Raw genomic sequence first — 26,542 nt, 5'->3', positions numbered from 1 at the left:
TTGCAAAAGCTTTGCATATATGTAGGAATCAAAATTGCAGGGTCTCTTAATATATCTCAAGAGGTGAATGGCAAAAGCCTACTCTTCCTTCTCTTATCATTTGCCCCTTCTTTCTTTTAGTTATTCGTAATCAATGGTGGTCATTACAAGCTGTCGTTAGACATGTTCTTCATATCATAGTCATCAGTAGTCATTTCAGTCATTACTAGTCATTACTGCTCACTAGTAAGCATTTTTAGTCATTTGTAATTAACTGGAGATTACAAGCTGTTAGACATATTGGTCATTTCGTAGTCATTACAAGTCATTAGTTGTCATTTTAGTCATTAGTAGACATTTATAGTCATTTCTAATCAATTGTGGTCATTACAAGCCGTCATTAGACATATTGGTCATTTTGGAGTCATTAGTAGTCATTACTAGTAATTAACCTCTACCAATCTCTATTATAACATCATTCACAAGCTGTCACTATCAATCATTTTTCATTCTTTAATCTGTCTTCATATGGCATGATGATGCTTCGGCGGATACTCCGGCGATCAGGTCTGCTGACACAAATTTCACCATGAGCCTAGAAAGGCTTTCGCCTTAAAATGCACAATAAAGGTACTTGCATAATTTCGATTGCTGAACAAAATTTATCATAACTGCATTAAATGGTAATGAACAACCTTACAAATGACATGACTTTAATTATCTTGACGCATTCAGCACAATAAAATGCTAATGAATTGAGAGATTACATGCTTTAGTGCAAGCGTAGAAATATCAACAATTAAGAGTACCCATGCACAAAACACTTTAGTGCACTGAAACAAACTTGCACAACTTATTCCCTGATGATCCTTAAATATCTGAATGCAGCTTTCCGCGCTTATATGCACAATAAAAAGCTTAAACATCACAATAACGAAAAGACCTCCAAAGATTTGCATATGCATAGAACCTACAGGCAATATATGTGCGTGTTACAGAAAAAGCTCGACAAAAATTGGGAGCTGGCTAGTTGGTAATTCTTGAGTAGAGTTGAAGTGTAAAATTGACGCAGGAGACAAGGAACCAGACAGACAAATGCCAAGTTTCAAGGATTTTATTAAAAAAATAGCATGTATATTTACACTAGGGTACCATGAAAAAGACTAAGAAAAACAAGAAAAGCAAGATATATAGAGAAGTTTCACTACTCTGCACTACTGTGAAGCAAGTGTACTTGCGAAAGTCCATTCATTTGTCAAAAGGTGCACCGACTAACACATGAACCTTGGGAACCTTGAATTTCTTATGCTTCAATTGTTTCTCGTATGCACTGGCTTGGGGACCTGTACATTATCGAACTTTTTTCAAAGTACAAAAAGCACTGAAACAGTCTCTCACATTATTAGATACGCAGGCGAACCATCAGTGCAGACTTTCGCAAGAAGCTTTGGAGGTATGGAGGGTACTGAAATGGCATCTCCCCTGTGTGGGTGCCCAGGTGTTGGTTCAGATGACTCTTTCGTGAGATGCTCTGAGGGCATGCAGGGGGCATGGAAATGGCTTCACGTCTGTGTGGATGTGCACGTCAGTTATCAGTGTGGACTTGACAAAAACTCCAACACGAAGGGCACTAAACAGTTTCTCACATTAGTGGATGCGCAGATGAACCTTTAGTGCAGACTTTTCATAAAAGCTTCGAGGGCATGGGGCACTGAAGTGGCATATCGCCTTTGTGGGTGCGCAGGTGTCGGTTCAACGTACTTTTTTGTGAGAAGCTCTGAGAGCATGCAAGGCATTGAAATGGCCTCTCGCCTGTGTGAATGCACACATGATGCTTCAGTGTGGCCTTGTCTGAGAAGCTCCAAGGGCACAAAGGGCACTGAAATGGCCTCTCGCCTGTGTGAGTGCGCAGGTGTCGGTTCAGATTAAAATTTCGTGAGAAGCTCTGAGGGCAGGCAGGGCAGTGAAATGGCTTCTCGCCTGTATGAATGCGCACATGATTCTTCAGCATGGCCTTGTTTGAGAAGCTCCAAGGGCACAAAGGACACTGAAATGGCCTCTCGCCTGTGTGGGCGCGCAGGTGTTGGTTCAGATGACTCCTTCGTAAGCAGCTATGAGGGCATGCAGGGCACTGAAATGGTCTCTCGCCTGTGTGGATGCGCACGTGGTTCCTCAGTGTGGACTTGTCTGAGAAGCTCCAAGGGCATGCAGGGCAATGAAATGGCCTCTCTCCTGTGTGGATGCGCACGTGATTCTTCAGTGTAGACTTCTCCAAAAAGCTCCGAGGGCATGAAGGGCACTGAAAGGGCCTCTCGCCTGTATGGATGCGCACGTGAGTCTTCAGTGTAGACTTGTCTGAGAAGCTCTGATGGCACGATGAGCACTGAAATGGCCTTTCACCTGTGTGGGTACGCAGGTGTCGGTTCAGATGACTTCTTTGTGAGAAGCTGTGAGGGCATGCAGGGCAATGAAATGGCTTCTCGCATGTGTGGATGCACAGATGATCTTCCAGTGTCGACTTGTTCAAGCAGCTCCGAGGGCACATAGGGCACTGCAATGGCATCTTGCCTGTGTGTGGGTGCGCTGGTGTTGGTTCAGATTACACTTTTGTGAGAAGCTCCACGGGCATTACGGGCAATGAAATGGTCTCTTGTCTGTGTGGCTTGCAGGTGTTTCTTCAACTTGAATGTTTGCAGGAAGCTCCAAGGGCATTCAAATGGACACTGGCCTGTATGGACTGTGGTGAATGCTTCAGATCACGTTTACCTATCTCATAGGCATAGGAGTGAAAGCAGTGTCGGTATCCTTGATACGACTGCACCATCCGCAGTTGCTTCACAGCTGGAATGCCTCAATGCTGCACCAAGAAAATAACACGTTACCTGAGCAATGCTCTCGACCTCAATATGCAAACGTAATTAGAACTGCCAAAGTAATGAAAGAACACAGATACTAATGCTAAAGATAAACTTTTTCTTCATTCAATAAGTCTTGACGGTGTCTTCAGATCAGAGAACAGCAAGACAACCGTTTTTATTTGCCCAATGTTTTTGTTTGCTTAATGATCAAGTTTGTGAAATCCACACATATGCTCACCTAAAAAAAATATTTTTAACTGTAACACATGATACTGTAAGGACTGGGAGTATAGTATTAGCACAAGCTGCCGTTACAACTAAGTGCGATGGCATGAACATTCAGTAATACAATTATGGGCCTGCTGACCAAACTAAGGAAAGAAGGATTTTATGTCAAACTAGGATTCACTATAATGTGTGCTGTGTATGATTGTTACATTTTTGAAATTTATTTATAAATACTGCTGACTCACTCAAGCCTAGGTAGGAGTGAACATACAGAAAATGCAAGCACTAAGGAACAAGAAACACGAACACTGGAAAACTAAATTTCTTAGCTAAACATTTCAACTCGTAAATATGTTAACATTCCTGCTTTCAACAATGCTCTTAGGCAATTCATTTGGTTCTTTGCCTAATAAAAAAATATATGTGTATTTATATCATTCATGGCATGTAGTTTCTGTATCATTCCTCTGCACATATGATGAGCATTCACACAAGAAACTGGACACAGCTAAAGCGATTTCATAATGCTGGACATTGTCGGGGTATATTAAATAAAGACTTTTAGTCTGTTTTGTGCATTTCGAGTGGTGAAGAGTACTCAGCATCTGCGACACACTATCAGTTATTCGGTGGTGATTCCAGATGAACCCAATTGCTATTCGCTGCACCCATTCTGATTTAGCAATTTTTTTTTGCATACGGGCACCACGAAGCTGATGCATACTCAAGGAGACCTCTGACAAGCACGGTGAACACTGTAAGCTTTACCAGTATGGCGGCTCCTGAAAATTTGTGACAAAGTTCCCGTGATGTTCTCAGAGCACTCACACAAATGTTTTCAATGTGCTTGTTCCACCTCATGCGTTCCATTAGCATTACCCTGAGGTACTAATAGGCAGAAGCATCATTAAGTACAGTGTTGCCAATGAAATAGGGAAACTGTAAAGATCTCTTGCTGCTTATCTTCATAACCGAGCACTTATTAATGTCTAAGCTTATTTCCCCCTGTTCACACCAGTGGCAAACCCTTCAAGATTATTGCTGAGGCTAGCTTGATCGGCTTTCTATCTAACTACTGTGCACATTATGCAATTGTCCGTGAAAAGCTTTATTTCAAATAGAAATCGACTCTGTTTGCTATGTCATTGACATATATTAGAAACAGAATCAGTCCCAAGACTGACTCCTGTGGTAGGCCTCATGTCACAGGAAGCATCTTGGAAATACAATTGCCGACCTCACCTGTGTGGGTGCGCTATTTCTGATTTCTTCCCTGTTATTAAATGTGAAGTCGTGATATGTGATAATGCACTGAGTGACAGTTGACAACTGTTCCCTAAGACCATGTTGGACCGCAGACAGCAAGTTGTTCTCATCTAGGTATTGCTTGACATGCTGACAGATCATGTGTGTTAACATTTTGCAGCAAGGTGAGGTCAACGAGATAGGGCTAATATATTGTTACGGGGATGTTGGGAGTGTAGGCAGACTGTATTTACAATATAGATACAAGCAGAGTCAATGTAGTTAAGATGGCTGACCAGTAAAAACATGTAGCAGTCAGCGTCTCGGGATATTCTTCATCCTTTCTGTTCTCTTATCCTTCCGTAACAGGACCCTGGGTGCTGAAGCGCCATCGCAGCGCATGTTAGGCGAAGAACTGCAAGCGAAGTATGGCTTCAGCCGCGAAACGTGCATGATGTCAACAGGCGTTGGACTTGAGGATGGATCAACCTGATCTCGTAATGACTTCATAAGGCCCTGTCTAGCGGGTGAGAAGCTTCTGGGAGAGGCCGACCTGATGACATGGTGACGAAAGGAGCACCCAAGAACTCAACATCGCGATGCACCAGTCATAATGCTCTTTTTGTATATGCTGCGAGGCTAATAAACAAGATCGGGCGACTTGACTTGCCATGTGAGCGCAATCAATGACTTCACGAGCGTACTCAGTTGCAACATGTGGCACAGAAGGGAGGATGGTGTCAAATGGCAATAACAATATTCCGTAACAATATTACACTATAAGGGAGGGTGTAGGGCTAAAATTGAGATTTTTTTTCAGAAATGCTTATTTTATAATTTTGTTCATTTTGGATTCCTAGACATGTGAAGAAGCCCATCGCCAAGTTTGGCGGCAATACGTGCCACAGAAAAAAAAGAATTTATTCTCTTTTTATGACAGTGGTGCGCATTCGCCGTCGAGAGCACCCATAATGCTGTATTCAAGACATGGTCACACAGCGGTCAAGAAATTGAATATGCAGTGAATGCCCACATTAGAAAGTTTGTTCGTCATGCATTTTAATCATGGGAGACCTTCCATCGACAGTACTGCAGACTGCAAAGTAAAAACTAAAAAAATCAAAGCCCCTTTCTTAAAGAAAGATGGTTGAATGTGAAGCTTTCCCCCAATGCAAAATGAATCAAACTTAAAGTCCAAAGCCAACGACAGGCAATGAACCCAAGAAATGCTGAGCGACCCGATGCTATGCATATGTGATTTGATTGCTTGTTTAGGATTGTATCTTTTAACATTGAAGTTGAATGAAGACACATTTCATTAAGTTGCATAGCCTTTACTTTAGATCATGTCGCCGGTGATTACACATGTGCATTCACACTTTCACGGATGACTCTACACTTTGTGGGGTTCTCACCCGTACTCTTGGGTCAAAGGAACGACAACACAGTAGTGCAAAGAATCACAAGGGCATTTATTGCACCTTTCATAGATCAATGCCTGCTAGCCGAGTTGCTATCCACAAAACATGCCGATGGGCACGCGGCGACGAATCTAGAAGTCCGACTCACCGCGACCGGATAACGAGCGAATATGTTAGCCCCATGCTCGATCCTAACGCCTGGTCGTTCGCGCGTACGGTCACGCGAACGGTGGCACATTCCAACGAGGCCTCGTGAGACAGCCTCACAGAAGCATGGATCGACGCACGCGCGGAGCGTCCGCGCCACTCGCCGGTCCCGAACCAAAGAGGAAGAGCTTCCTCCTTTTCGCGCCCAAGTAACCCCGGCTGTAGGCGGCGTTAGCAGTGCAACACTCGCGCCATCTTTCGTACTGCGCTTCAACCACACCGAATGCCGTGAGCCCCAGGCCACGCGGCGAAGCCGCACTGCAGGAGACGGGGGCTATGCGGGAAAACAAGATATCAGGGGACGCGTGAGAGTCTCGCATCCCCACAACTTGCACAGTATTGCCTTGTGATCGCTGTGGTAGACGGTCAGAGGCTCTGGCATCGTAACGTGACAAAGCCTGCTTGCAAACATGAGATCAATGCAGGAACGGTGTTGCGTCGTGGGTCTCTGTAGCGCCTTCAGTTTCAACAAGTAGCGATCAAGCATGAAACTCTATCATTTGCTGTGCTCTTTCGCCACATCAGTGTTAAAGTCACCACACACAAGGATCGGCACACTAGGTGGCTTTAAAGTCTTCATCGTTTCTGCCAGGATCGTTTCCACGTCATGAGACGTGCTCGGTCTGATGTACACGCTAACGATCACAAGACCAGTAGTCATCTCGACTGCACAAGCATTTCCCACATGGCTTCTGCATGCAGTTGCTGATACACGGGATCAGCTTTACGGGCATGATCGCACTCGTGCTTACATTTGCGTACAGCAGCCTCTTCTTCTGCCGTGTGCTGCACACGCGACCAGGTGACAGCCAGAAATGCATTGCATGACGTGCGTAATGCAGTGCAGATATATACAGTTCGTCTGAGTAGCGTGGTGTTCAACCATCTTTCTTTAAGAAAGAGACTGATTTTTTTTTCTTTTTCCAGATTCTAAGACGAGCCTGCGTTCATGCGCAGTTGCGGTCTCCGATAAGCAGGGAAGCTCAGTTAATCATGACAGGGGTGGTGTCATGCCTAGCATACACAACTTGCGCTTCCAGTCAACTTTGTGCAGATGCGCTACTCTTGCTGAGCTCGTCGCTTTGCGCCGTCATCAGGCACTAACCGGGCGGCCAGTCGACATTGGCGCAGTACTACGAATGTAGTGTTCTACACAGATGTGCAAGTTCGCTTTCCTGCAGTGCGCTTTCGGCGCTCACGAACGAACCAGTGTGACATAGAAAGCTTCACTTTAAAAAGAAAGGCATATTCTGGTTGCGCCCCCCCCCCCCCTTGTCTGTGAGCTGGACTACTCTAATGCTGAAAAAAAGTGAAGGTGACTTCAAGCAATTGCTGCATAGCAGATTCAGATTGAATAGGATAGAAAGGTCCAACATATGGAGCAGGGCACTTTTATTAATTATTTTTGGTCTTCAAATATAGCGTGTTGTGAAATTCTGGTGCTCATCTTTCGCACTTTTTGGCCAAACAAAACGTTTAGGAAAACTATCATTTCTGAACTGCTTTGCCAGAACCAGCTTTCAATGTAGTTTTCAGGTTAAAATTTTGTCAGGACCAAGATGAAGTACTCTTTATATTTATAAATGTTCACTAACAGAAGAAGTCATTACATATCAGACATATAACGACAAAAAGAAATTGAACTTAGCCTCAAAGTGATGATATTGATACAGAAATGTAATGAAAAACATGTGACTGGCCTTATCTCTTACCCCCCTAGATTGAATCTAGTAAAAACAACCTGCAAGACTTCATTATTTATAATATGACAGTTTCCCTGAGGTGGCATGCCTCATCGGTCCGTATGACAGCCATAAGTTAGTTTCTATTTGATCTGTATTAATGAAATTTAGAATGTACTTAAAATAAAGAAGATACAGCAACTTATAAATTTTTATAAATATCAGCACAATGGTTCAAAAGATTTATGCTCTCAAGTTAACGCCAATTTTTCTTTGAGGGAACTTTCTGCACCCCTAGGGATTTTCACTTAAAGGGACACTAAAGGCAAATATTAAGTCAAGCTAAATTGATAGATTAATGCTCGAGAATCTCTGCAGCATCAATATTATCGCAAACAGAGCCTTAACAATCGAGAAATTGAGGTAAATGCAGGACATGATTACAGACTCCCCTGGGATATTCAAGTACTTGCCCGATGATGAAAGCACTCTTCAGTTAAATTTCGTCACTTCTCCTGAACCACTCATTGCAAAAAACAACCTTGTATTGTATTATAAGACGAAATAAAATGATACTTGTCCAGTTCTATTTCATTATTAGAAAAAAGAACTGATTGAAATTACCCTTGACAACGACGCGGACGGTTGAAAGCTTTCGTTTTCGCTCGACTATGCGCCGCCCACGCTTTCATGTTTCAGTTGTTCCGTTAGCGTGTAGACCTGCGCAGGTTTTACTGGTTAGAGGAAGTCACACAAAGTGCGAGTAGCAGAGAATTCAACGTCCATACGATGTCGCGGGATGCCTTAACAGCCTACACCACTTGACCAAACAGCAGCTGCAGCGGCGAATCCACCGCTCTGTCTTGGCTTGGTACTGCCGCCTGTCGGGCAACGTTTTACTCACCGACAGCAGCAAAGCGTGGTGATGGCGTATCCAACGTCACCACTCCCCCAGTTGGGTGGCGGGAGATTTTAATTTCGAAAAAGGTATTCGGACCCTTCAGGAGCAATTTTATCGTAAACTAAGTCTGTTTTTTACAAGAAACAAGCATTGGGAAGTTTCTGGAAAGGTAATTAAACAGCCCACGTCGACTTAGTATTAACTCGTTTGCCAAAAGAAAATTGTACACCATGTTGGTAAGGGTTACCCATTGTGACTTTGTCCACGTTTCCATTCAGCCGTGCAACCTTCCAGACGGAAGTGACAATAGCAGTATAAGTGAAGACACAATTATCAAACCAGTGGTACCAGAGTCCGTTCATAAGGTGTTCCCGGGGCAATGCCAAAAAAAAAACACTCTGCAGCTAAGCATAAGCCCCCCAAGTAAAAGTTGCTGCATCACAAATATACACACATCAACACTCCCCTTTACACTAACCATACAGGAGCAATTTATTTTCTTTAATGCAGGATGCAACACAGTATGGTTCCTCAGGTGATGAAAGGAACACTTCCATGATGTAAATCCAGTGCTACAGAATTGGATGTAAGAACTAGCATACATGTTATCCATGAATGAAGTGTAGACTAAACAATGCCATAATGAAAGTGCCAGATATGTTATTAGCAAGGACCAGAATTCCTATTTATCTTTTCACATGGCTCCCCAGCATTTCTGGACTCTTTTCTATGAAACGGTGCAATCCTGACCCAATTATTAACATGTGTTATAAGAAAGACACTAAAGACAATTAGCACATCAAGCTAAAGTAAGAGATTAGGTGTTCCAATGTTTCTTTTATTGAGAGGAGGGCATTTGCAAACAAGAACCACTTTTTACTGCCAAACTGTTGTGTAGGAAAGAAATGGTCAGGGTAGAAGAAAAAGAATAGTTTCACCAATAACGCAAAGCAGTAATGTGATAACTGGCGAAATTTAATTCCCAGTAAGCCTTGGATTTCTTGGAGCAGTGGTTATCAAAGTGACCATTCACAGGTGCAAGTAAAATTCTCTTAAGAAGATGTAAAAGAAGGTTGAGTCAGTGCTGTTACGTTTCGCCTACGACGCGCGGTATAGCCGGCGCGGATGCAACGGACGCCGGGGCTTCGTTCAAAGCGGCGGACATTTTGGCCCGTTCGGCGCCGCCGATACGCCTCCCCGCCAAGCGCGTCCAGGCATGTTTCAATGCCACATGTCTTCGTGTGTGCGTGTGTGTGTGTGTGTGCATGTTGGTGCCCACGCTTGTCAAAGCGCGGCAGCCGGGGAGAGGAGCTCCCCCAACTGTGAAGCGAGGAGGTCTGACCGGCGCCGGCCCGGCGGATGCGTCACCTACTCGTCTCAACGTGCCCGAGCGGCGCCGTCACGTGCGCCTCTGACGAGGCGTTCCTTCTTGCCCTCGACTCCGAGAGTATAAAAGCAGCTGCTCCCGGACGCCAAGAGAGAGGCTCCGATTTCTTCAGTTGAGTTACGTGCTCTCCCGTCTCTCCACTTCGGTCGACCTGACCGCCCGCTCTTTTGCGATGCTAGAATAAACAAGTTGTTCTGTTACCAGTCGACTCATGCTTTGCCGGGACCTTCGGATGCTTCCAGTTGTGCCCCAGACCGCCACGCCAACGCTACCCTTGGGGCTTGCGACCCAGATGCAACATTTGGTGCCAGCGGTCAGATTGCAACAACTGTCTGCCAGCGGTGAGATCGCGACAACGGAGGCCAGCAGCGAAGATATGCAGTTGACTGTATGCTGAGCAGCACAACGACCATCCGGGAGCAGTGCAACGAGCCCTGTGTGATGACTGGTTGCCTGCAGCGGAACGACTGCGCTGAATTCTTGGCTGCGAGGTTTGGTGAGTGCGGGACTTTCTTCTTCTGAGTTTTGCCAGGCTTTTCTTAGTGTCAGAAACAGAGCTGGTAATTGTAGTTGTCGTTGCTGCCGGGTTAGTTTGCGGCAAGACAATAGTAGGCAGTAGAGAAAGCAGCATTCAGAGCAGCCATGGATTTGAAGTCGTTGCGCAAACCGAAATTGCTGGAGCTTGCAATAGAGTTGGGTCTGGATGTCTCAGACAAACTCAGAAAACCAGAACTGCTAAGGGCCATTCTTGAGTTAGAAGCTGAGGATGACGAGCTGTCGGAATGCCTTGAGACCATTGAGGAGAGGGAGACGACAAAAAGACAGGAGCGCGAATGTAAAGAGCAGAAAGAAAAAGAGGAGCGCGACCGTCAACACGCTTTGGAAATGAAGCGTCTCGAGGTAGAGATGGAACGCGCTCGTAATGGAAGTCAGGCACACGGTGCAGGAGAACGAGTATTGTTCAAAATGACTGACCTGATGCGGCCGTTTAAGCTTGGAGAAGACATTGGTTTGTTCCTGGTTAACTTTGAGCGAACGTGCGAGAAGCAGGGGTTCTCTCGGGAAACGTGGCCACAGCGCTTGCTCACTTTGTTACCCGGCGAGGCGGCCGACGTAGTCGCTCGCTTGAAGAGAGAGGAGGCAGAGGATTTCGACAAAGTGAAATCGAGTCTGCTAAAAAAGTACAGGCTGTCAGCGGAGGCGTTCCGTCGGAAGTTTCGGGAAAATGAGAAAGGCAAAAGTGAGTCATATACAGAATTTGCCTACAGGCTTATGTCAAACATGCAGGAGTGGCTCAAAGAGAAAGCGTTTGGTGACCACGAGAAAGTTCTGCAGTGTTTCGGGCTGGAACAGTTTTATAGTCGGTTACCTGAGAACGTGCGGTACTGGGTCTTGGATAGGCCAGACGTTAGTACGGCGGCTAGAGCCGCTGAGCTAGCCGAGGAGTTTGTGACGCGTCGGGCTCGCGGAGCTAAGGACGGTCAAAATGGTGAATTTGGCTCCAAGTTTGAGAGGCCGAAGTTCACGCCCATGAGATTAAAGGAGGACACACGTAGTGCGGATGCGAGTGAAAGCAGTCCGACCGAACGTAAGGAGACGGCGGCAGCCGAAGCCGAACGCAGAAAGCGGTTCGAGATGAGGCGAGCGCGCGTGTGTTATACGTGCCAGAAGCCGGGTCACTTTTCGGCGCAGTGTCCGGAAACAACACCAAAAGTTGTGTTTTTTTCAATAGGCAGCACTGACGAGAACATGAAGCTTCTCGAGCCTTACATGCGAGACCTCCTCGTGAACGGGAAAGAGTGCCGAGTGCTTCGCGATTCCGCAGCTACGATGGATGTAGTTCACCCCTCTTACGTAGAACCCGATATGTTCACGGGCGAGTGCGCATGGATCAAGCAAGCCGTGGAAGCTCATAGCGTGTGTCTGCCCGTAGCAAAAGTGCTTATTGAAGGACCTTTCGGAGCACTCGAGACGGAGGCCGCAGTGTCATCTATGCTGCCCCCCCCCCAGTACCCGTACCTATTTTCGAAAAGGTCCGATCACCTCCTGCGCGAGAAGGGGCTTTTGTTTGGTGAGGCTAGCGTTCAGGCCTTAACCAGATCGAAGGTTCGGGAGCTCGCTGCAAAGGCGGTAGTTGCGGGGCCGACGTTGTCGAACAATGAGAAAGGATCAGAGGCGCAGCAAGTTGATATTCAGAGCACGTCCGAACTGAATAAAATTGAGCCTGTAGCGTTGAAGGCACCAGATACTGGAGAGGAAATGCCCGACACGGGAAAGTTAGAAGAGCTATCTACAGATTTGCTCATCGCGCCTACGTCAGACGGACTTAATAGGTTGCTAAAAGTCAGCCGGTCGGCTTTGATAGCCGAGCAAAAAAAGGATGGCAGCCTAGAAAACATACGCTGCATTGTCAAGGAAGGTATCGCCAAGAAAAATGCTCATTTTGTGGAAAGAGGTGGGGTCCTGTACCGGAAGTATCTAGACCGCAGGGGAGTGGAGTTCGATCAGCTGATCGTGCCTCAGTGCTACCGTCAGGATCTGTTGCGCTTGTCCCATGGGGGTTCGTGGTCCGGACACCTAGGAGTTAAGAAAACTAAGGACCGTCTCTTGCAAGAGTACTACTGGCCAGGGTGTTTTCGGGACGCAGACCACTTTGTGAGGACATGTGACACCTGTCAGCGGGTGGGCAAACCAGGGGACAAATCGAGGGCGCCGTTGAAGTTGGTACCTATCATTACGGAGCCTTTTAGACGGCTCGTTATTGATACAGTGGGACCTCTGCCGGTAACAGCCACGGGGTACAGACACATTTTGACTGTGATCTGCCCAGCGACAAAGTTCCCTGAAGCAGTGCCGCTTAAAGAACTCAGCTCAGTTGAGATAGTCAATGCACTACTGTCCATATTTGCGCGAGTTGGTTTTCCTGCGGAAATCCCATCAGATCAGGCCACAGTGTTTACTAGCGCTTTGACGACAACTTTTCTCGAAAGGTGTGGGGTAAAGCTGTTACACAGCTCGGTGTACCACCCACAGTCGAATTCCGTTGAGAAGCCCCACTCCGTCATGAAGCGCGTGTTGAGAGCATTGTGTTTTGAACAACAAACGGACTGGTAGCTGTGTCTGCCTGGGGTGATGTTTGCATTAAGGACCGCGCCGCATGCAGCTACGGGGTTTTCGCCAGCTGAGCTGGTGTACGGTCGCTCGCTGCGGTCTCCGCTTCGCATGCTTCGAGAATCGTCGGAAGGCAGGGGCGACGACCCAGTCGTGGTGGAGTACGTGCTTAAGCTCCTCGAACGCTTAAGAAGGGCACAGGAGTTGTCAGGTGAAGCAATGGCAAAGGCCCAGTGGAGGGCCAAGGTTTATTATGATCGGACAGCCAGGGCCCGTCGTTTTGAGGTGGGCGATGAGGTCATGATATTGCGCACATCGCTAAAAAACAAACTCGGCGTGCAGTGGGAGGGCCCAGCACGGATTGTTCAAAAACTGTCGGACGTTAACTACGTGGTGAGTCTGCCAGGAAAGCGGAAAGCACAGCAAGTTTACCACTGTAATCTGCTCAAACCCTATAAACAACGGGAAGCAGTGGTGTGCATGATGGTAAACGTTCCCGAAGAGCTTCCGGTCGAGCTTCCGGGACTAGGCTCAGTGACGAACAGGAAAGACACCGATCAAGTCATTAGTGACTTAATCAGTAAAGCATCGCTGTCGCCTGAGCAGAAAACCGAACTACACCAGCTCTTACACGAGTTTCAAGGTCTGTTCTCTGAGAGGCCTGGTAGGACTTCTGTCCTTACTCATGACATAGAACTTACCTCCCCAGAGCCAGTACGATCCAAGGCGTACCAGGTGTCACCCCGCCAGAGCGATATTATGGAGGCTGAGGTAAAGAAAATGCTACAGCTCGGTGTTATTGAGGCGGGTGAGAGTGATTATACCTCCCCTTTGATTTTAGTTGAGGTACCGGGCAAGGAACCTCGTCCTTGCGTCGACTACCGCAGGCTTAATTCCATCACTAAGGATCAAATTTATCCGATCCCTAACATCGAGGAGCGCATTGAGAAAGTTAGTAGCGCTCAGTTTATTTCCACCCTAGATCTTGTCAGGGGTTATTGGCAGGTTCCACTTACAGAAGAGGCTAGTAGGTATGCGGCGTTCATTTCACCAATGGGAACGTTCCGTCCTAAAGTTTTGAGTTTTGGTTTGAAGAACGCGCCATACTACTTTTCAAGCCTCATGGATAAAGTGTTGCGGGGACAGCAAGAATTCGCTTTACCGTATCTAGACGACGTAGCGATATTCTCCGCATCCTGGCCTGAGCATATGGCCCACTTGCGGGCAGTGCTAACCCGCCTGCGCGATGCGGGCTTGACAGTCAAGGCTCCCAAGTGCCAGTTAGCACAGGCCGAGGTTGTCTACCTCGGTCACGTGATTGGACGGGGTCGTCGCCGCCCCTCTGAAATAAAGGTGGCCGCTGTGCGAGACTTCCCGCAACCGCGCACGAAGACCGATATTCGGTCGTTCTTAGGTGTCGCCGGCTACTATCAGCGGTACATCCCCCGGTACTCTGATATCGCGGCTCCCCTGACGGATGCTCTAAGAAAAACAGAGCCCCAAACAGTCGTCTGGGACGAGACAAAGGAAAGAGCTTTTAGCGCCCTAAAGAGCGCCCTAACAAGCCAGCCTGTGCTACGATCGCCAGACTACACAAAAGGGTTCGTTGTTCAGTGCGATGCTAGTGAGCGAGGCATGGGCGTTGTACTGTGCCAACGGGAAAATGGAGAAGTGGAACACCCCGTCCTGTATGCTAGTCGTAAGCTGACCAGTCGTGAGCAGGCGTACAGCGCCACCGAGAAAGAGTGTGCGTGTCTCGTATGGGCCGTTCAGAAATTGTCATGCTACCTAGCCGGCTCGAGGTTTATCATTGAGACGGATCACTGCCCTCTCCAATGGCTGCAGACCATCTCTCCCAAAAATGGCCGCCTCCTGTGCTGGAGCCTCGCTTTGCAACAATATTCCTTTGAGGTGCGTTACAAAAAGGGGAGTCTCAACGGTAACGCCGATGGCTTAAGTCGAAGCCCCTAACATAGGAATCAGCCTCAGAGTTGTTTGTTACTGATGTTTTTCTTCCTGAGGCAGGATTTTTAACATATTGCTTTTGTTTAGTGTTTCAAAGTGATGACGTGCTTTCTAGTACAATTTTCCAATTTGTGGACGCGTTCTGAGTGCTGCTAGACTACTGTAAGGAACTAGGCAGTGGTATAAAAGGGGAAAGAGCCTGGCAGGACTTGGTGAGGGTTGTTTCGTGCTTGCTGACTGAGCGGTTGAGTTTCGGCGTAGTTCTAATGCTTGCCGGGAACGAGAACAAAAATGTCAACTCTCCCGAAGTTACTTTGCAGTGTCCTGTGTGAACCTGAACGAGAGAACGAGGCCTTCTCTGTGCGCTGCGCTCCAGAAACGCCGAAGGACGCCCGACTTCGGTTATGAGCATCATCGAGCGACATCCCTCCGGACAGCGGATGCAGTCCCCTGACCATCGGGATCTCCTTCCCCCGGCGGGGCGGTCTGTTACGTTTCGCCTACGACGCGCGGTATAGCCGGCGCGGATGCAACGGACGCCGGGGCTTCGTTCAAAGCGGCGGACATTTTGGCCCGTTCGGCGCCGCCGATACGCCTTCCCGCCAAGCGCGTCCAGGCATGTTTCAATGCCACGTGTCTTCGTGTGCGCGTGTGTGTATGTTGGTGCCCACGCTTGTCAAAGCGCGGCAGCCGGGGAGAGGAGCTCCCCCAACTGTGAAGCGAGGAGGTCTGACCGGCGCCGGCCCGGCGGATGCGTCACCTACTCGTCTCAACGTGCCCGAGCGGCGCCGTCACGTGCGCCTCTGACGAGGCGTTCCTTCTTGCCCTCGACTCCGAGAGTATAAAAGCAGCTGCTCCCGGACGCCAAGAGAGAGGCTCCGATTTCTTCAGTTGAGTTAAGTGCTCTCCCGTCTCTCCACTTCGGTCGAACTGACCGCCCGCTCTTTTGCGATGCTAGAATAAACAAGTTGTTCTGTTACCAGTCAACTCATGCTTTGCCGGGACCTTCGGATGCTTCCAGTTGTGCCCCAGGCCGCCAGGCCAACGCTACCCTTGGGGCTTGCGACCCAGATGCAACATTTGGTGCCAGCGGTCAGATTGCAACAGTGCCTCCTTTATACTTTAGTTGGACGGCAGACGAGCACTACAACAATGAACCGCCGCCACCTATAGTCGGATACAACTTTAGAAAAAAGGGGGCGTTTACTCCTCCGAGGCGGATGCACACGAACATCCACCAATGGGCGCGCGCTCTGGACCGACGTCATGCGCCGGACGGCCGGTGACCCCGCCGTCGGAGATGATGGCCGCCCGCGCTTCGAACTGGGCCAAGTCGCGTCAGCTGTGCGCGTGAACGCCTCGTCACAGTGATTTCCCAAACTGTTTGTGATTGTCTATCATGCCAGAAATATTACTGCGAGCTTACGATGCGGCATTTGTGCCGCGTGCGTTTATTCCAAGCCGTGATCCGGCGAAGAAACATTGCAGCGAGCATCGCTGACGCTGCACTACGCTTTGCCTAAAAACAGGATCCCACGGCGACCGCTGCAAACACACATCCTACCTGTTTGTTCCATGTCTGTTTTATTTCGCTCCCGAGTGAAGTTACGACGAGAAAAGTTTGCCAAAGTCTGGTGCCTACTGTCAGCTGCGGGTGTGTTCGTGTACTGTGTCGCTGCGTTTCTCGACGGACGGGGTGAAGTGATGGAGCAAAACCATTCTCAGGAGAAATGGTAAAAGCGTGCGCGCGTGAAACAAACCTACGACCGTCTCAACAAAAAATATTTGCAAAAGAAGCCTCCAACGCAAAGATTTGTCGCCGTAAACTTAGCGTGAACGATCGTTTTCAGCATTGACATGGCCGAGCGTCTAACGGCGGTGCTCGTGCGTTGGGGGGCACCATCGATTAATTGCTTTCCATGAGTGCTCACCGCGCGCGCAAGCTGCAGAATGCGTGCTGTGGCACAGTCACACATAGGTTGTGTCGCCCGCGCTCGGTATGGTTTCCCACAACAGAGCTTCGCGCTGCTTTTCGATTCTTGTGATATGTTACAATTAAAAATTCCCAAGACAGTGTTAAGAGAACGGCTAGAAAAAGAAAAACATACGAGAAGGTAGGCACAGCAGCTTGTGAAGCCGGTCCTATAATACCTCTACCCAGGTCTGTTTGTAAATGTGTGTATGTTTTCTTGCGTTTGTCAATTTTTTTTTATTTCCCACATTTCTTTATATTTGAGTTTTTCTTAGTTTTAGCGTTTGTGTGCCTGATTCCATGCATGTTTGCGCATACTCTTATTTCTGTCCTTTTATCTTATGTATTAGCATTTGTTTTTGCTAGTTTTCTTTCAGCAAAGTCTTTACACATTTTCATTAACGAATCTCATTCAAAGCACTAACTCCTGTACACTGCAGGGCTGGCCTCTTCCATCTCATTAAAACCTTTCTCACTGGTCTACCTCGTCTTCTCAATCTGCCGACTCGCTGTGTTTTCTGTTCTTGTGTTGTTGCTTCCATGTGATTAACCAACTTGCTCAAAACAAATTTTGATCGCCTGTGAAAACAGAAAGGTTTAGAGATGCATTTTCTTAAAAGCATCAGGTGGGTTGCACAGCAACTTTGCCTCTTACCTCTGTTCATGTTTATGCATCAGTACATGTGGCAGCTCGCCAGAAGTGCACATGAAAGGCTGCATATTGCGAAGCAACATCTTTCTATGATGTTGCATTTTTCATGCATTCAGTCTTAGTAAACAGACGGTTTCGCTGCCCATCACATATGATGGTAAAAGTTTTCAACACGAATAACATTGTGCAGTGGGGATCATTTCCTGCCTGACGCTTTCATCGTTGCAAAGACATCTTTCAGTGAATGGAGCCCAGCGAAGCAGTGCACTGAGAGCTTTTGCAACTTTCACCATTTATTACTTCACAAATGTCATTGTCTGAACCTGGCTGTCCATCACTATGCCGATGGCTTGTGAATTAAGTAATTGCCTCAATAAAACAAATTCAACTTCACTCAGCATTTTTTTGTACAAACAATGCTAGCAGAGCTATTCAGGTTGAATAATTATGCTTACATTGGTGTTACTTGCCTGGTCAGATAAACAAATACAACAATGGCTGTGGCATGACTGTGATTTGATGTGCAGACTGCTAATGGTGCCTTTCAAGCGTGCCCTCGACTACTGCTATTAATAGCTACCCAAATTAGTTTTCTGGGCCTAACTAAGCTAATGATGTTTGATAATTGTTCTTATTTGCAAAACTTGCCTGGGCCAGGTAACCAAAATAAGCAATGCCACCACATGAATGTGTTTTTGCATGCAAGCTGCCAACAGTGGCCGTCAATTTCGCATTGATTGCTGCCGTTTCACCAACAATGGCGACAGCTTGAATGCGCTTTGACGTGCAGACTGCTAATGGTGCCTTTCAAGCGTGCCCTCGACTACTGCTATTAATAGTTACCCGAATGAGTATTTTGGGCCTAACTAAGCTAATGATGTTTGATGATTGTTCTTATTTGCAAAACTTGCCTGGGCCAGGTAACCAAAATGAATGCGACCACATGAATGTGCTTTTGCATGCAAACTGCTAAGAGTGGCGGTCAATTTCGCATTGACTGCTGCTGTTTCACCTACAATGGCTACGACATGGCTGTGCTTTGAAGTGCAGATACTAAAGGTGCTTTTCAAGCGTGCCCCGATGACTGTTATTTCATCACAGGGCCCGTCATGCGCGTAGATGGCTGCCCAATAGAGTATTTTGGGCATTCTGACATTGGCATTATTCAGCTCAACGGGCTGGAAAAAACAATGGGGGAGCACAACTGCACGCAAAGCGCAATATGCTTTGGCGTGCAGGCTGCTAAGAGTGGCTGTCACTATCACGTTGACTACTGCTTTTTCGTGTGAAGCTGGACAGTGGCTGCCCGAATGAGCATTTTGGGCCCCACATAGTTATACAGGGTTAATAACTGTATTTGCATTCAGATTTTCCAGCATTTCAGCACGTTTCCATGCCAAATCTTATATTGAGCACAATCTGTGCAGGACGATGCTTTTTCAGAATTGGGCTTCCATTAAAAGAAATATGTCACCAAATGAACTGCTTATTTATTTGAGAGGTCACGGGGGAATGCTTGACTGCTACGAACCCACCGGCAAAATTTTGGTAGCCCTAATTAGGGCTGTTCTTTTGTTAATAAGAAGCTATTATGCTTCATCGAGTGGCTCAATGCCGGATAGCTCGCAGTAGGAGTCGCTTTCTTCACTGTCATCTTCACCCACTTGGATGATGATGGGTTGGATATGGTCACTTCCAGACGTATGAAGCCTGAACTTTACCTCCAGGTCCATCACGTGGTGAATGTTCTTCCTCCAGTCTTCTGCCGTTACGTGCTTGATTTTTTCTCTCAAGACGTCTTCGACTGTGGACAGCTTGAAGTCTCCGTTGTCCGCAGCGATGCCATTTTTCACCTTTGCCCACACGAGCTCGATAGGATTAAATTCGCAGTGGTACGGTGGCAGCCTGAGTACAATGCATCCACCCCTTTCAGCTGCATTGTCTACGATGTAGCTCAGGAAGCGTGGCCAACTCAAGCAGCTGCTTTCTAACCATCCTTTCGCTGTAGGTGATGGTTTTGCTTTTGAGCCACTCCTGTATTTTTCCCTTCTTCCAAGCTGTCATCGGCAATTTCTCTTCTCTCCGGGAATGGTAAGGTGCATTGTCCAAAACAATGACGCTACCAGCAGGCAACTTCTGCAGAACGTCATTAAGCCATCCCTCGAAGCGATTGCAGTCCATTTCATTGTGGTAGTTGCCTATTTTTTGGCCACGGAATCTATCTAATCAGCCGTCGATGAAGCCATCCTCGCTGCCGATGTGCGTCACAATCAGGCGCTGGCCTTTTCCAGAAGGTTGTTTCAGACCCGTCGACAGGCCATTTGCTCGAGCGCATAGGCGTCCACGCTTCTGCACCACGATCTCTGTCCACACGATCGACCCTATGTGTCCCGCCGTCACCCATGTCTCGACCAGGAAAAAGATCTTTCAGCCTTCTGCCTGTAGCGCTCCACGTCAAGAAGGTAACGATTCCACCATTCAGCGATGTCATCCCAGTCGATAAGCAGCGAATTGCGGCTCCTCTTCTCATGCTTGAATCAGATCTCGACAAGCAGGAGACGCACAGTTCACTGCTTCAGTGATTGGAGATCCATTTTTGCGTGTGCCGAGGTATGTGTGGCCGGCAGGAGGTCTGGACTCCACTTCACGCAGAGTCAGAGACGAGGAGAGCTTTCGCGGCGAAGAATTCTTTAAACAATGTTTACATGTTGTGGTCGTTACCAGGAGAGAGACCAACAGAGCAGCTGCAAGCTGCTTAAATAACACCCCTCAGTCCCCAGATTCCCCAGACAGCCCCTAAGGACGAAACAAGGTCAAGAGAGAGGGTCCGGGCAGCCTCCGTGGTCCTAACGCCGCTCTCGGTGGCCGGTGCTTCCTCGAACCGCGCTGCGGCGTAGGGCCGATCTGGCGGTCAATCAGAATGGTGCGCCGGGGAAGTGTTATAGCCCGCATGGGACAAAGGGAACCAACTGCAAGGCACGGGGTCGAAACACAGCCCTCCTTTGGAAACCATCCTAAACACAGCGGAAGTCGTTCGTGGTGCGGGCGCCGCCGGACAAAGAAGTGGGGGGGGGGGAGTCATTGCTGCCGGCACGGGGAGGGGCCGAATGGCAGTCCGTGACCCGGTGGCCGCTTCAGTCGTGAACACCGCGCAGCCGCGAGGAAACCCGAGCCGTGCATGTAGTCATGCGCCCGAAGCAGGCACCATGCGGGGATGAATGCTGCCTCCACGGTAGACACACCATAGCACTGGCCTTCCATCAGGCAAATCCCAGGGCACAAACATAACACCATATACGCTTCGAGAACTCGTTAGTGATCTTCACGACCGTCGGTATCTCGTTGCGGCGAAAGAAATCGTGCACACGACCTCGGCGCGCACAACGTGTAATACTTCGTGCTGCGTCTTCTTTTCTCCGCATTTCGTGGGCGCTTTCGCGACGGCGTCAACAGTTTGCCACCCGAAATATGCGAAGCTTTGACCTCCCTCCTCACCTTGAACACTGTGCTTTCGCTGACACCGAGCATCTTGAGTTTGTAATGGTTGTGATAAATTCATTGTTTTATATAAGTACTTGTTCAATATCAACTGATTCATTTGAAGCTCGGAACAGGAGTAGTATATTTGCCGTGTACATGTAAACAAGCGCAAAAGCCATGCAGAGCTGCTCTTTGTGCTTTCGTCACTTGCAATGAAGCTAAAGAGCAGACGACGGGCAGCGTTGTGGAAGGTACGGGGTTATTTTTCTGTCGCGATCCGGCATGCGCTGTAGCGCATGAGAGCTCTACTAAACTAGTCATCAAAATACAAGAGTCTTTATTTATATCGAGAATCACGTGTTCAGAAGCACGATTTCTTTAGAGGGATTATTTTAGTCGCGGAGGCAATCGGACGTCGCACTTCGGTCATCTCGGCGGGGCGTCTCCTTTTTTCTAAAGTTGTATCCGACTATAAGCAAGGCACTCTTGCACAAGTGGCACAAGCGCGAAGCGAGCCCAGCCATGGCTCAACGCACATTTCTCCACGTTGGCCGCAACGCCCGTATTTCTTTAATGACTAATTTCGCAGCTCAGAGGTACACACATATATGTGGTTTGTTCCTTATCATACAATTTGCGATGTGAAAATGGTAACTATTGCTGTTAGCAATACTGTCAAGCAGTGTACGTGCTCGCTTTCGGTGTAAAGGAAAAGCCAGAAGACACGTTTCTGGGGTTGTCCACGCAGTAATGGTGCGTGTGGGAAATGACAGCAGCATTTATTATTCACTGTTGTCTCAAAGCTTGAGGCACTTTGTTTAAATGGGCTTTTTTCCCTATATTATCTATAGTATCTATAGACATCGTGCTTGTCAGTCACAAACAATGCGTAGTTCGAAAGAAGAGGTTGCAGGAACCATACAGGAATCAGTTCCATGAGTTTCAGCCAGTGCGGCTCATCATTGTACATGCATTTTAACGGTGTGGAGTCACAGAGGGCAGGAACTGCACCTTCTACAAGGCTAGTGAGGGGTTTCTCAAGAGCACGATTTTCCTTCAGTGCATCTTTGGCAAATGTCTGCAAGGTGTGAAGGACAAATAGGAGCTGGTACGAAGGATAAAGCAATCCACCTCGATCCACCACGTGCGGCTGGCTCGCCGTCTTCGGAACCGGCAGTCAACAAGATGGCAACAAAGGGCAGTACCTGCAGTTACTGCAGTGGTGCGCGCTCCCCCTCACAGTGCCAGTTCTCTCCCGCACAGTGCTTCATGTGCAGGAAAACTGAGCACCTTGCACAGGTATGCCAAGTGTGGAGGACGAACAGCAGACAGCAGCAGCAGTCTGGATCGAGCCCAGGTTCCACACAAGCCTGCAACCAGGATAGCCATCACAAGGGTACGTGGCAGGGACATGTGGCAGCAGGCTCGAGTTCCTCCGCGGCCAGGCTCCACATCGTGGCCAAAGACTCACCGATTTTCAACGTGTGGCACACAGGCCTTGTTCCGTAGTCTGTGCCACCGTATATGCTGACCATTGAAGTCTGTGGGCACCCCATTTTTATGGAGCTTGACAGCGTGTCAGTCATGGCCGGGAAACCTTTCCCGGCCTGTCTATTGAGGCTTTGAGCGTCATGCCGCACAGCTACACCGGACAGCTCTCTTAGGTCCAGGGTCAGGCCCAGGTAAGCGTTCGTTTTGGCAACAGGGAGGTAATCCTTCCCCTTTATTTAACCAAGGGGTCATCACCGACACTGCTGGGCCGAAACTGGATTCACGCACTGTATTCAGCCCCAGCCATTCTTCAGAGGGAGGTGGACAACCTTTTCAGGGGCATGAGGCAGGTGGCAGTGTATATGGACAACATCCTTGTTACCGGCACCGACAACAGGAAACACCTGTAGAACCTGCACAATGTCCTGGCACACTTGCAGGACACCGGTCTCAAGCTCAAGCTGGAAAAGTGTGTCTTCCTGGCCCCCAGTGTTGAGTGCCTGGGACATGTCCTTTCCCAGGCCAGCCTGGACGTGGCCCCCGCAAAGTTGATGCTGTACTTAAGGCGTCTGATACCCCAGTCACACGGGCACTTTCAAAGTCCTTTGAACCAAAGATCCTTTACTTCAAGCGAGAATGCGCAGTGTCATACAGGCACAGCAAAGGAGCCTACTGGAAGGGAGCTTTGAGTCAAAGGAGTGCGCGTTCGTCCTTTGAAACCTTAAGGGGATACTCTCAAGCCTAGAGGGCGTCCGACAGCAGAAAAAAAAAATCTCTAAAAACATGGAAGTTCAATTTTTACCTTTTCAGAACAAGCTTACAAGTACTGAACACTATTACTAAAGTACTAAACACTTTCAGGACACCCGCAATCTCCATCATGAACGCAGCAGCAGTACAGCAGCGCTGGCATGGCTTGTCGTCAGCAGCAACATCGACACATGGGTGCCATGTGCGATTTGGTTCTTCGGTTAGCGGCTGCTAGGCATCCCAGTCTCCTCGGCTTTTTTCTGTGCATCTTCTTCCCTCGTCACTTTCGTTTTGTAGTTCTTTATTTTACCACGCTTACGCGTACCTACTGCTGCCTAGCTACAAGGAATGAAACAAAGCAGCTGAAGAAAGGCCGACAACGAATAATCGATGCGAACATGCGGTGTACGAAGCGGTATACATGGTGGCCATCATTACAATAGATACATCTGTATTTGGTAAAGTAATGCCTTCACTGCGCGTGCATTTTGTTTTGATCTTACTATGTATTAGGAAAAATAAATATTGCTGAAAAAATATGACAAATTTATTATGAGACGCATTTGGGCCATATTTTCTTATTGCTTTCGAGGCGATGGCAGCACTAAGGACATGTTGTGGTTTCTCTTAAAAGCTTCAACGGAGACCATCTGGAGACCGTGCGGCACCGACACATATCCCTTGAACTAATGTGCCTTTGAAAGCTCAATGCTCCTTAACTTCCAAGGACTTTGGCATGCTCGTGTGACTGGGGTATAAGTCCCACAACAAGAAGGGGCTTCAGAGCTACCTCGGCTTTATCAGCTTCTACAGGCATTTCCTGCCGAACCTGCTGGCGGATCCACAGCTACTCCATCTTCTGTTTCGTGATGGTCAGCAGCAAGTCTGGAAGAAGGAGCAGTATGTGGCCTTCCAGCGCAACAAGGAGCTAATCACCAAGGCTCCAATGCTAGTACACTTCGATCCGGCCAAGCCTGTCATCCTTACCGTAGGTGCGTTGCCGTATGGCATGGTAGTTGTCCTGGTGCACCAGGACAAGGATGGACAAGAACACCCTGTGCCACTTGCTTTCCATCGGCTTCCCAGGCCATCCTTGTCCAGCTGGCGTTACAGCCAGGTGGACAAGGAAGGTCTGGCGCTCATGTACGGGGTCAAGCGCTACCAGTACCTGTGAGGCCGGAAATTCGAAGCTGTGACAGACCACAAGCCGCTGTTGGGGCTGCAGGGGCCTGACGAGGCGGTTCCCATGCAGACATCACCTCGAGTGGTATGCTGGACCTTGAGGCTGGCAGCCTACAGCTACCAGCTGGTCTACCCTCCGGGAAAGAACCTGGGACCTGCTGATGCCTTGAGCCACTTGCCCCTGCCAGAGGTGGCTGCTGAAGTGTTCATGCTGGAGCATGCGTACCCGGAGGTACCCTACAGATCTGCGATGTTGCAGGTGACCAGCCTAGAAGCTTACGTTTGGGCTACCTAATTAACAGACCTCACCCTAACCTTGAAGACAAAAGGACGTCGGCACCATCCAGTAAAAATCAGAAGCGGAGTATTAAACATGAAGACGGAGCAGAGGCACTCTGTCATTGTTATTACATGTAGATGAAGATAATTTAGAACCACCGCCACAACTGGTAAGGCTATGTGCTAGAACATAAATGAGCCACATATGCCACCTCTGTCCAGTACACAGATGTTGAGTGGGCATTGGACAACCATGGCAGCTGCTGGCACAATCTCGCCCTCCAGGATCAATATTCTCCATCAGTGGAGTGGCTGAGAGGTACAATACTGGACTGCCAATCTGTTGGTTGAAAGTTCAAATCCTATTAGCACGATAAGAACTTTTCTTTCTGTGTAATTTCCTTACAAAGGATTTTGGGATACTAGTGCTGGACACCAGCAGACATCAAAACGACCAGTGGAGTTCTATATCTCCTTGATAACATTTTGCACAGGGCAGCTACCATAGCATACTTCAGTCCAAATTAATTTTTATACATGTCATTAGAAAAATATACTCCACTTTTAGCTGGAGAGCTGCCAGCACCGTAGTTGAACGAAATAAGCAAATGGATTTTTAACACTTGGCTCAAAATTTAAATAGCCGATGAATGAGTGTCATAACAGGTGATCTAAATGACGATATAAAGTGGGTAAAAATCAGCACTTCGTTATCCAAATTCCGCTACACTGAAATTCAACCTTCTGCTAAGTACTATCGCTAGCCTATTCTTTTTACGCCGTTTTCCCATTCCCGCTTCTCCCTGACATGGGCCGGCGTGCCATCAACTTGCATAATAAAGTTTTTTCGGTCAGATTCCATTCGCGGTAAAAGCGTATGTTAAGCCTCCCATGTTTTCGCTTAATATCTGTCCCTATCTTCAACAGTCCTGGGTAGCATCTTTCGATTTCAATCACGGAGAGCGAACTCTCGTTATTGGGCGGGCGACGGCGTTTATCTCGCCGATCGAGATCGCTTGCAAAATACTGTAAGGCGAGGAGGTGTAACGTTGAGCACTACCGATACTCACTCTTGTCATTTGCCACAGGAGGTAGCGAGCATTGGCCGCATTAGTGCTGGAGACAGCAGAAACACCCGGCACACCAAATCGGGCGCCAAAACACACGTGTAGAATACAACATAAGTTTGTGGAATACAAAAGAACCATGAAAACAGCAATGCGTAGATGATGACGATGATGATGATGTAGACGCTGTTATGTTAATGATGATGATAGTAGTCACCCTCCCCTTTGGAACGGGTGGCGTAAGGGCATAGAGTTTCTCACTATGCGTAAGGGGATACATAGGGAAAGAGGAGAGAAGAAAGAGGGCAACTGGTCACTGGCTGAAGCCGAGCCTTGGTGACAGAAGTAACCGCATTGCCGCGCCCTACTTCAACGGTCAGCGGATGATACAGAAGATCTGTAGACAATGCAGGGATTGATGGACATATGTGGTACAGAAGGAGACAGATTAGGCTTGAAGTTTAGCAAAGAAAAATCAGCAGTCATGAATTTTAATGATAACATCTGCGGCGAGCATAGGATACAGGAGGCCACGCTTGAGATAGTCGATAAGTACAAGTATTTTGGGGTGGGGATAAATAATGAAATTGAGTATCTGACAGAGTACGAAAAATATGTAACCACTAAAGGTTAACGGAAATGCACCCTTTGACTTGCCCCTTCTGCCACACAACCATAATCGTTA

General features: G+C 47.9%; 1 protein-coding gene across 3 annotated transcripts; it reads right to left on the bottom strand.

Annotated features, from left to right (window-relative positions):
- Nucleotides 1-1,077: 1,077 nt before the first annotated feature.
- Nucleotides 1,078-26,039, bottom strand: LOC142590632 (uncharacterized). Of its 3 annotated transcripts, none has more exons than XM_075702983.1 (3): nt 25,861-26,039; nt 8,245-8,340; nt 1,078-2,836 (listed from the first exon to the last, which is right to left on the bottom strand). In XM_075702983.1, the coding sequence occupies exon 3, from the start codon at nt 2,540-2,542 to the stop codon at nt 1,664-1,666; it is 879 nt and encodes a 292-aa protein (XP_075559098.1). In that variant the 5' UTR covers nt 2,543-2,836; nt 8,245-8,340; nt 25,861-26,039; the 3' UTR covers nt 1,078-1,663. The 3 variants fall into 3 exon arrangements, with proteins under 3 accessions (XP_075559098.1, XP_075559099.1, XP_075559097.1); XM_075702984.1 differs by lacking the exon at nt 8,245-8,340 and adding an exon at nt 4,607-4,725; XM_075702982.1 differs by lacking the exon at nt 8,245-8,340.
- Nucleotides 26,040-26,542: the final 503 nt, after the last annotated feature.

Source organism: Dermacentor variabilis, chromosome 8 (assembly GCF_050947875.1).
Source record: "Dermacentor variabilis isolate Ectoservices chromosome 8, ASM5094787v1, whole genome shotgun sequence".
NCBI lineage: Eukaryota > Metazoa > Arthropoda > Arachnida > Ixodida > Ixodidae > Dermacentor > Dermacentor variabilis.
The sequence above is the reverse complement of the archived record's forward strand: the minus strand, read 5'-3'. Positions and strand labels throughout refer to the sequence as shown.